General features: G+C 43.2%; 1 protein-coding gene across 1 annotated transcript; it reads left to right on the forward strand.

The window, feature by feature from the left end:
- Window positions 1–3,427: 3,427 nt before the first annotated feature.
- On the forward strand, window positions 3,428–10,409 carry STBD1 (starch binding domain 1). The gene is made up of 2 exons (XM_089675959.1): window positions 3,428–4,214; window positions 9,155–10,409. Exons 1-2 carry the CDS (start codon window positions 3,446–3,448, stop codon window positions 9,913–9,915), a joined length of 1,530 nt encoding a protein of 509 aa, XP_089532085.1. The 5' UTR covers window positions 3,428–3,445; the 3' UTR covers window positions 9,916–10,409.
- Window positions 10,410–11,216: the final 807 nt, after the last annotated feature.

Genomic DNA, 11,216 nt, shown 5'->3' on the forward strand with positions numbered 1-11,216 from the left:
ACACAGTATAATGATCTCCCTAATAATACACAGTATAATGATCTCCCTAATATACTGTATAATGATCTCCCTAATATACTGTATAATGATCTCCCTAATAATACACATTATAATGATCTACCTAATATACTGTATAATGATCTCCCTAATAATACATTGTATAATGATCTCCCTAATAATATACTGTATAATGATCTCCCTAATAATACACATTATAATGATCTCCCTAATACACTGTATAATGATCTCCCTAATATACTGTATAATGATCTCCCTAATAATATACTGTATAATGATCTCCCTAATACACAGGATAATGATCTCCCTAATAATACACTGTATAATGATCTCCCTAATAATACACAGTATAATCATCTCCCTAATAATATACTGTATAATGATCTCCCTAATAATACACTGTATAATGATCTCCCTAATAATACACATTATAATGATCTCCCTAATATACTGTATAATGATCTCCCTAATAATACACATTATAATGATCTACCTAATATACTGTATAATGATCTCCCTAATACACTGTATAATGATCTCCCTAATATACTGTATAATGATCTCCCTAATATACTGTATAATGATCTCCCTAATAATACACATTATAATGATCTCCCTAATATACTGTATAATGATCTCCCTAATACACAGGATAATAATCTCCCTAATAATATACTGTATAATGATCTCCCTAATACACAGGATAATGATCTCCCTAATAATACATTGTATAATGATCTCCCTAATACACTGTATAATGATCTCCCTAATAATATACTGTATAATGATCTCCCTAATAATATACTGTATAATGATCTCCCTAATACACAGGATAATGATCTCCCTAATAATACACTGTATAATGATCTCCCTAATATACTGTATAATGATCTCCCTAATATACTGTATAATGATCTCCCTAATACACTGTATAATGATCTCCCTAATACACTGTATAATGATCTCCCTAATACACTGTATAATGATCTCCCTAATACACTGTATAATGATCTCCCTAATACACTATATAATGATCAGACGGCTTGTTTCCCTTTAAATGTATATGGAAATCTCTGCACACTTCTGATTTGTTATTCAGCTATCGCCCAAGGAGGTTTGGTAACTGCTGAGTGATCCAATTATGGAGGTTTTATATTTCCGTTTTCTCTGTGTATTCCAGTCTATGGATTCTGCATTGTGAAAGGTAATTAAGGCTCCACTCTTCACATCAGAGTCCTCCCATTACATTAGACTCCACTCTTCACATCACAGTTCACCCATCACATTAGACTCCACTCTTCACATCAGAGTTCACCCATTACATTAGACTCCACTCTTCACATCAGAGTTCACCCATCACATTAGAGTCTTCCCTTCACACAAAAGTCCTTGGATCATATCAGAGCCCGCCCCCCCACATCACATCAGAGTCTCCCACTCACAGCAAAGTCCCCATCATTACAAAGCCTCCCAAACACAGTCTCCTCTTCTCAACAGAGTTCCACCTTTTTGCTCCAGTAGCCCTGCAGAGGGCAGGAGGTGGATTCCTGTCTTCTCCTGGATGAGAGTCATGTATTGCCATGATGCTGGTGAGAAAGCCTCCGTTACCATAGTAAGGAATGATGCCATGCATCCTGGCCCTTGAGTTTCAGTGGTTGTTATGGTACTGATGACTGGCCCACCTGCTCCATGGCAACTCCTAAGGAGCTAATTCATGGAAAACTGTCCTGTGCTTGTGGCACCCTGGGAGAACCAAGACGGCACCCAGGGTTGGTGCTTCCAGTAGGCAAACTAGGTGGCTGCCTAGGGTGCATTGCCACTTAGGCGCACCTGGGCGCAGCCAGGCTGGTACTCTCTCTTTGTGTGACACCGTCATGAATGATCCTCCAGCTGAGAAGAGCGGTGGCAGAGAGGAGGAAGAAAGGACAGAGGAAAATGTCGGCTGCCTGGGACTAGTGCAGCAGCTGAGCTGCCGCTCCTTCCAGTGTTCCTCTCAGACTCAGTCCCTTACTGTAAGCCAAGTGGCGGCTGCTGATCACTGTGGAGTTCCAGTCCTTCTCTTCCCATTCATCAGCGATGCAGAGCTGCACCTGCAGGGGAAGGTAATGTTTGACTTGTAGCGTCTCGTGTCTGTGTGAGTGTGACCGGGCCATCCATAACATGTGCAATGTGTCAGTGAGTGATGACATCATCATGATCCCACAGCCTGCTCTTCTAGTGCCTGCTGATCTGTGTCAGTGTTGGTGGTGGTGTGTTGTGTTGGATCTGTTACTGTGTGGGATCGCTCAATTCAGGTGTTCTCTGTATGTGTGTGGGCTGGGCTGCCTGTTGTCAGTGTTTTATCTCCCCCCATTGCCTGGGGAATTCCAGCCTGGGATCTGTCAGTGTTGATCCATCATCCTCCACTCACTGCAACTGTAACCCTGCCACTGCCAGCTACAGATGCAGTTCGCCCGTGACCAGGGCCGACCATTTGGAAACTCGGGCAGTGCCTGAGGGCCTGGGGTAAGTAGGGGGCCCCACTAGATGCCCCTGGTACGTTTTTCATAGGCTTTTTTGTGTTTGGGCAAGGACATAGAGGCCCCATGATCCCCTATTGCCCAGGGGCCCCATGAGTTGTCAGTCTGCCCCTGCAGGGGCCCCATGATCCCTTATTGCCCGGGGGCCCCATGAGTTGTCAGTCCACCCCTGCAGGGGCCCCATGAACCCCTATTGCCCGGGGGCCCCATGAGTTGTCAGTTTGCCCCTGCAGGGGCCCCATGATCCCCTATTGCCCAGGGGCCCCATGAGTTGTCAGTCCGCCCCTGCCCATGACACTGATTTTGTCTTTAATATTTATGCTGTTGGCATCTTATGGCACTTATTTTTGCAAATCAAAAGAAATTTAGCCGTTTTATGTTTTGTTAATGTAATATTTTCTACCGTTTAAAAAAAAAATAATGATTTAGCTTTTTTCCGGAGGCGCAAGTAGCTGATCTTGCCTAGGGCACAAAATAGTCTAGCTCCGGCCCTGGCAGCACCCCAGGATGTCATGCTACCCCAGCGGAGCTCAGGTGTGTTCGGACGCGTCTTCGCGGTTTATGATTGGCTGTCCGCAGTGTAGCTCAGGCAGGTTCGGACTCGTGTTCCAACACGCCTGAGCTCATCCCTAGTTAAGAAACACTGAAGTATTGGATGTATATGGAGGATTTGTGGAGTTTTAGTGTCACTTTAAATCTCTCCAGGGTAACACGTGGAGCAGCACACGTCGTAGATGAAAGAGAAGCTGTGGTTACATAAGTGAGAATTGGTGTGCGATCCCTGTGATCCCTCATAATCCCAGCTCTCTGCTGGCAGTCCGGGGAGGGCTGTGATCTCTCTCTGACACCAGGGCAGGGGGCGGGGACAGCCGATGATCTACTAATAGGGAGCGCAGGCTGGAGGCGGGATGGTGTCGGGGAGCCGAGCTCAGGAGAGCAGCATGTGGACAGTTGTGGTGCTGGGGATCATCACCGCCGTCTTAGCCTGGGTATGGTTCGGGAGGGGGAAGGAGCAGGACCCGGTCCAAGAGAGAGAGGACGCAGGACCAGGGACCCAGCTCACCTTCCACCATCAGGAACCTGAGTCCGAGCACACCCAGCCTCAGAAGACGTCTGATAATGAGCCAATGCTCCATGCTGGAGAAGACCTCCTCACACATGACACCGCTACTCAGCTGTACACCACAGAAAGCAGTACAAGACATGAAGTGGATGACCAAGGTGACCCCTTCTCATATGAAGACCAGAGCACTCCAAAGGAGCACCCTACAGGAGAAGACCTTGTGCAGGACCATGCAGGAGATCTACACCACCTACAGAAAGAGGTGCACCTCAGACAAGAACCCCTGGAAGAGTCCACACCTGACGTTCACCACTCCACAGGTTTAGAGGAACAGGTCAATGAAGATCTGGGCTCTTCAGATGATGAGTTGGTGGGTGCTGGAGAGGACCTTCACCTCTCTGTTGGTGCACAGGTCACTGTGGAGGATTTGAAACCTTCAACAGTCACAGAGGAAAAGTTGGTGCCAACCAGTAAAGAAGAGAACGACTTCATTGTCCCAGATAAAGTGCTGCCCATCGGTGTGGAGACTGGCTTGATGCACCCAGCTCATGTCCAGGATGGAGTGACACTGATAAATGGAGGTGACGAGCGAGTACAGAAAGCGGATGTAACAGGTATCTTAAATGGGTGATCATGTGTGGTTTTGTTTTGTTTTTGTTTGTTTCTATTTTTTATTATTTTTCTCAGATGCTATTTTGGTGTGTGGGTTTTTTTTTTTTGTTTCATTAAGGGACAGTTCACATACCATGTGTGGTGTTTTTTTGTTTTGTGGTGTTTTGTTTTTTTTTCCCTCTGCATCCAAAACACATGGAAAGTAAGTTTATATGGTTTCCAATGGCATAGTACACACTAGTGTGGTCAGTTACAGTGTGCTTCAGCAAAAAAAGGAATATTATGCATTTTTTTTTTTTTTTTTTTCTTTTTTTTTTTTTTTTCCCCTGTACTGGAACTCGGCAAAATGCACCGGACCCCAGTACAGTGGAAAAAAACGGGGGGGGGGGGGGGGGAAGCATAAATTGTACACCCTAAAGAAAATATAATAAATGGACATATTTATGCAAGGTGTGTGTGTGTGGGGGGGGGGTTCTGATGGGCATGCAGAGTATTGCACCCATGATCAGTAGATCACAGGTGCAATGTATAGCCAGCCATAGATGGAGTGATCATCTTTCCTGTAACCATGGGTTGAAGGAACGAGGATTACTTGATTGCCCAATCAACACAGTCAGTGTTGATGGGGAAAGCCCTCCCATGGAGCCATGGTGTTCTCCCAGAGGGGGGGTTGCTCACTAGCAATAACCACATGTGAAACCCAGCAGGCTGGTTGTACCCACCTTAATTGATCTACAACACCTCAAATAAAAATGTAATATTGCAATCCTTAAATGGGTGGTTGCATTAGTGGTGGTAGTGTATGGGGGTGTGTGGGTTTTTTTTTTTTTTTTTTTTTTTTTTCCCCTGATCTGTTACTAATACATTTTTTTTTACTGCTCATGCACTTTTCACTTAAAATTTGAAATGGAAATCCACTGTCAGTATGGGGGAGATTTATTAAAACTGATGCACTCAGAATCTAATGCAGCTGTGCATAGAAACTGTTCAGCTTGTTCAATTAAGCTTTGACAATAAAACCTGGAAGCTGATTGGTTTCTATGCAGAGCTGCACCATATTTTGCACCGTGCACTTTTAGTAAATGACCCCCCCTGTGTCTCCATGCCCCTGTATTGCTAGTAGCCATACTCCTTACATCAAGCAGAAATGTGTCTGTCTCAACATTGCAGATCTTTCATGAATGCTTGTCCAACACGGCAATAAAGACAGATTTTAACCCTTCTCATCCAATGTTAGATATTTTTTACATTTTCTGCTGTGTGGTGGTCATGCTCATCCAGTGGTTTTTGTTACTGACAAACAGATGGGAAATTAAAACTGGCTGTGACAGAATTCTTGAAGCCAGACCCAGCCAGAGAACTAGCATTTTCAGAGCTCAGACAATGTATTTCTGCCTTATGTCTCTTCCAGGGTTCACTGTAGCAGTTGTAAAACTGAAATCTGCTTGGAACAACTGCTAATGGTTAACAAATTGGTTTAGTCTTTGAACTAAAGCAAGGAACCTGGTTTTTAAAGTGACACTAAAGGTGTGTGTGTGTGTGTGTGTGTGTGTGTGTGTGGTTTTTTTTTTTTACCTGCTCTGTGCAGTGGGTTTGCACAGAGTTTCCCCAATCATCTTCTTTTCAGGTCCCCAGCGGTGCTCCTTCCCTTTGAGCAGTGCCCCAAGGGAAAGCCACTTGCCCTGGGGGCACCGCTGCATGCTTGTCCCCAAGCCGCTGCTCTCTGTTCATAAGACACATGGAGCCATGGCTTGACCCCACCCCTTCTTCCTCATGGGCTTACTGGCTACCATTGCCAATGGGCTTCTGCTGCTGTCTCAGCCAATGAGGAGGAAGAGTCCCTAGACAGCAGAGGATGTCGACCGTTGCTGGATCGGAGGGGGCTTACCCCAATCCTGGGGGGGGGGGGGGGGCGCTGGGCTATGCACCCAGAAGGTGTGTGGGTTTTTTTTTTTTTTTCCCCTTCATGCATAGAATGCATGAAGGCAATAAACCTTGAGCCTTTAAAACCACTTTAAACTGCAATATAGTCCTTTCTCCTGTAACTTGTAGGATAGAGGATTTCTGTGGATCATTTCCCAGAAACCATTTCCAATCTTAAAATTAAATTCTGAAAGGGGGTCACTTATTGAATAGGGTCAGCGTGTGCATAGGTCATGGTGAAACTGTGTGTAAGGCAAATAGAAATGTCATTGAAACATTGCACCAACATGTTACATTACAGAAATTTCACAAACTATTGTGAAACTTGAAAATGAGGGCCTGGTTCAGTATGAAACCATGGCCAAGTATAACAAATAATTTGAAATGGGCCATTCTATTGCATATATAACGAGTTCCAGGCCATGTCTAGAAAATGTAGTCTCTTCTCTTGGGATTTTCTCCTTCTACTTAAATACACTGTTAACTGCTGCTTTTGAAGCCCCTCCAATAGTTTGCTTAAAGCCAACCATAGACAATGCGATTGTTTTTTGTTTTTTTTTGTTTTTTTTTTTTTTTTGTTTCCTCCCCTTCCCGCTGCAACCACAGCTTGTAGGAAAGAAAATCACTTGCTTCCTCAATCAGCACAGTCAATGTTGAGGGGCTGGGGGGGGGGGGATACATTTGCTCCATCAGTACAGTCAAGGTTGAGGGGATGGGGGGGGATGATTCCTCCATCAGCACAGTCAATGTTGAGGGGAGGGGGGGGGATATGATTCCTTCATTAGCACAGTCAATGCTGATGGAGGTGGGGTGGGAATACCTCCTGTAGAGCCATTGTGTTCTCTGGCTGGGAGCTGTCCCAGCCAGAGACCAGTGATTTTTGCTAGCGACTGTAGCCACTGGCAATGATTGCATGCACAATCTGGCAGGCTGATTGTACCCAATTTGATTGTTGTACAATTTGGGTAAAATCAGCCTGCCCATAGATGGTTCGAATCTCGACTGGTGCCTACTGAACCAGCTGAGATTGAAGCATCTATGGCTGGCTTAACTAGCTTTGCTATCCCTTTTTTAAAATGACTTGTTTGCGCCAAGCTGGCCTAAACAAACTATTTACTTCACTTATGAGGCATGGCCACTGTCAGTGCTGTATAAACTATATGTATTATCTGCATACAGTATACAGCACCATGTGTTACCATCCTATTCCCAGAACAAAATTAAGTTTGGCTGAGTAGCTGTTAAGCAATTCACAAGAGGCCTTGTATTTTATGAATGAATTCGAGGCTTCCTCAGATTGGCTGAAGTAGAGATCATGCCACCACCTATGCACCTTCGCCAATCAAAGGAAGCCTTGTAATTGTTCATACAAAACAAAGCATCTTGTGAATGGCTTTGTAGGTGGTGGCCGTATACAACTGCCACCTCCCATGTTGGATGTGGTGCTAACTGTACACTATTGGTATCTGATGTAATTACCCCAGTAGACTAAACTTGGAATAGCTATAATGCCGGATGGTGTCGGTAGATACAGAAGAACCCTTTGCCTGTCTACAGCATGATGTAGGAATTCCCAAAATATGATGGACAGCTTGTGAGTTTTCAATAAAGTGGTGGAATACTTGCCTTATTCCTTACTCCCCCTTCCAGGCAGCCGGCACTCTCCTCCACTCCTGGTGTGTGGGGAAACCCTTGATGGCTTCACAAAGTGCTGTACTGCTGGTCCTACATTGTAAGTGATGGCATTGGAGAGACAGCCACCTCCTAATCAAGGTGGGGCAGTTTTGTGTGGAGACAGTCTGCAGGGCAAGGAATAAGGTAAGCATTTCTTACCCACTAGACTAGGATTCTCAGCCAGGGTTTTGTGGAACCGTGAGGTTCTTCCAGAGCTTCCTAGGGGTCCCTTGTGAATTGAGCAGTTTCTGCCTCTTGTAAGTTCACTGACACACTGATCTATTTGTAAGAGGGTAATTCTTCCTAATGACGAAGTGTCAGGAGTATTCTTCCCAATGACCATCTTGTTAATGTGTCATGAGTTGTAGATACAGTAATTATTCTCAAGGGTTTCCTGAGACCAGAGTTTTCAAGGGTTCCTCTGGGTTTAAAAAGGTTGAGAAAGGCTGCCCTAGACTAAAGTTGGCCATACACTGATCAAAGTTCAGGGAACAGGACATGATTTTGTGGAACGAGATGTATCCAATATAATTTGCACATTTTATAATTTACAGCCATGTCTGTCATATAATTGCCACTGTAAAGTAAGGACGCGCATTAACTGCATGCAACTAAACCTAAAATCTGTAGGACCACTTTGTACCCACCAAAATCTGCACTTTTCTTCTGCAAAGCTCTTCCCTTCAGGTTCTTGTTACTACAATTGTGTATGGAGTCAAAACATAACTTTGCAGGCCAATAAACACCAGAGGAGATGCTTTGCTTAGTAATGCTCATAGACCTGGTAAGACTATCTCTCCCCTTCTCTGTGATGAAGTGTGAGTGTTACTCGACTTTGTCAGCTTGGACACTGGTATATGTGCAGAAGGAAATATTTTAACTGAGAATAAGGTATTTTAAGGCCTCATTCACACCATACTTGCAGAAAAACTGATGGAAACTGACATGCAGATTTCACTTGCAGAGACATCCGTCTACATCAGTTTCCATGCATGCCTCAATATGTTTTATACATGTTGCAGATTCCTGGGCAGAACAAATCTGCATGTTATACTAGTGTTGTGGTGTGAGCAGGGCACATAGAGAACAATTAACTGCATTGTTCCCTCGCAGAGCAGATGCAGAAAAACTGATATATCTGCACACTGGTGTGAACAAGCCCTAAGGCATTTCCAAGCAAGTCTCCAATCCTAACATGAGTACAGGACTATAGGCTTTATCATATTTCATGCTACGGTCATAGACTTGTACAATCTTGCGACTTGGGGGGGTGGGGGGGGGGGATATGCTTTTATTGACAGACATTTTATGTGAAACTGATTCATTTTATATTTTTTTCCCATAGTGTGTCTCCAAGGGAATTTCACAAATGGCAATGCACCAAATGTTACCACTTCTAAGCAAGTCAATAGATCGGCAAGTGAAAAGAATGTTGACCAGTTTGACCACCATAAACTTGAGTCTTATGAGCAATCAGAAATGGACCTGGCGGTTAATAAGCTGTCAGTTACCCTGGAAAATACAACCTGCGCACAAGTTAATGGTCACATAACTAACAACGTATCAACTGAAAGTTGTCACGCAGAGGTGGCAATCCCCCAGAAATTAGAAGCTGTGATTCTGACAAGTCAAACAAATCCAAGTGTGGACAGATGTGTACTCTTACATTTAACCAACCAAGAAGGGGAAAGTAATGATTCCAACGGGTCAGGCTCTAGTGACAACAGTTGCTTTGCTACTCACTCCGAGGCAAAACTAAATGATGTTGACCCTCAAAGGACAAAAAGGGTGGCTGCAGTACAGCCAATCCCACATAATGTAAGTCTTGGCTTCAGAGTGCACTACATCACGCACTCCGACTCTCAGCTGATTGCAGTCATTGGGGATCATGAGAAACTTGGTGAATGGGAGAGCTATGTCCCCCTAACTTCTGATAAAGACGGTTATTGGTCACATTCAGTTGCTCTGCCAGCTGATGCCAACGTAGAGTGGAAATTTGTAATGGTGGAAAATGGGAAAATCAAAAGATGGGAAGAATGCTACAACAGGCATTTAAGAACTGTGCATGAAGATCTTGCCACCCAGCAGTGGTGGGGCTATCCATAACCATTATTTTTTAAATGTTTCCAACTCCTCCACTAGGGTCTTTTAGAACATGTCTTGCTTTAGTCGTATGTAGTTAAAAGTGTGCATTTTTTCTTTTTCTGTTTTTAAACTTGTCAAATTGTGAGACTGTATGTTTGCTCAGTAGGGTTTAATGATTACCTAGCTTTGTCTGAATCATGAAGCTATACTGATATATATCTTAACAGTCTAGCTTTTAGCCCAGATTTTAGTAGTTACAGTTTAGCTTACATTGAGTCAAGGGTATGCATGTATCTAATGTTTTGACACTATGTATGCAAAATCTACATCAAAACTAACTTATTAGGAATGGTGTCCTAAATGGTTCTGGTTTGTTTATGGTCAATTTGACTCTTTGCTCCATTTGATTGCAGGCTAAACATATATGTGGAAACAATTGTTTTTTATTTAGGGTCACTATCTATATTTGTAATGGTTATCTGTGCAATAAAGCTATTTTTGAATGGTAAGTAAAATGTGTTGGTTACAGAATTTTTTTTTTTTCTGTCTGGTGGTTTTTTGTTTTTTTGTTTGTTTGTTTGTTTGTTTTTTTTATTCATAATTTAACAAATTGGATTGATCTATAAAACTGAGGTTCATCCCTAGGCGTATGCAATCTTTAAATGACTTTCTCAAACACAGATCCCCGTTGCAGCTGTGACCTAGTATTGCAATATTGCACATGCTCCTATTTCTTTGATTGCTCTGTCTCCCACTGATTATCGGAAACCAGTGTGGCCCCTGATCATGCGATACTATGACTGCTGGCCAAAGTTTGCAATTTAAAAATCTGTCACCTGAAGATGTTCTTGTGACCCTCTTTCTATGCTTTGGCAGAGCTGCGTAAAGATACAGCTTTGTATTACAGATCCCTGAGTATTTCATAATGGTATAACACATAAAATCTTGCTGTCCTTTTTTTCAAAATTGGTTCAGTAGTTAGATTAATCATAGAAATTATGTGAATTAAAGGATGTTACACCTGTATTTAGGGCTTGGCATATTATAATACAGCACCTGTGCTATAACAAAATATAAAATAGATGCACATCTTTTACCTACAAAAAGGTGTGTGTGTGTGTGTGTGTGTGTGTTGTCTGGTTTTTTTTTTTTTTTTGTATTCTTTGGGTGGGGGGTAACCTTGGCCTTTAGCCAGTGCATACTAATGCTGATGATATTACTTCTTTGGATGTCTAAAGGGTTTATTTACCTCTCCTCCTGTATAGGTTAAAGTACAATAGTAGTCAAATGGAGCCATGTAATGCAAATGCCATGTTGGTGTA

The sequence above is a fragment of the Staurois parvus genome, unplaced genomic scaffold (assembly GCF_062004578.1).
Source record: "Staurois parvus isolate SC_StPar_1 unplaced genomic scaffold, SC_StPar_1.0 ptg000013l, whole genome shotgun sequence".
NCBI classification, from domain to species: Eukaryota; Metazoa; Chordata; class Amphibia; order Anura; family Ranidae; genus Staurois; species Staurois parvus.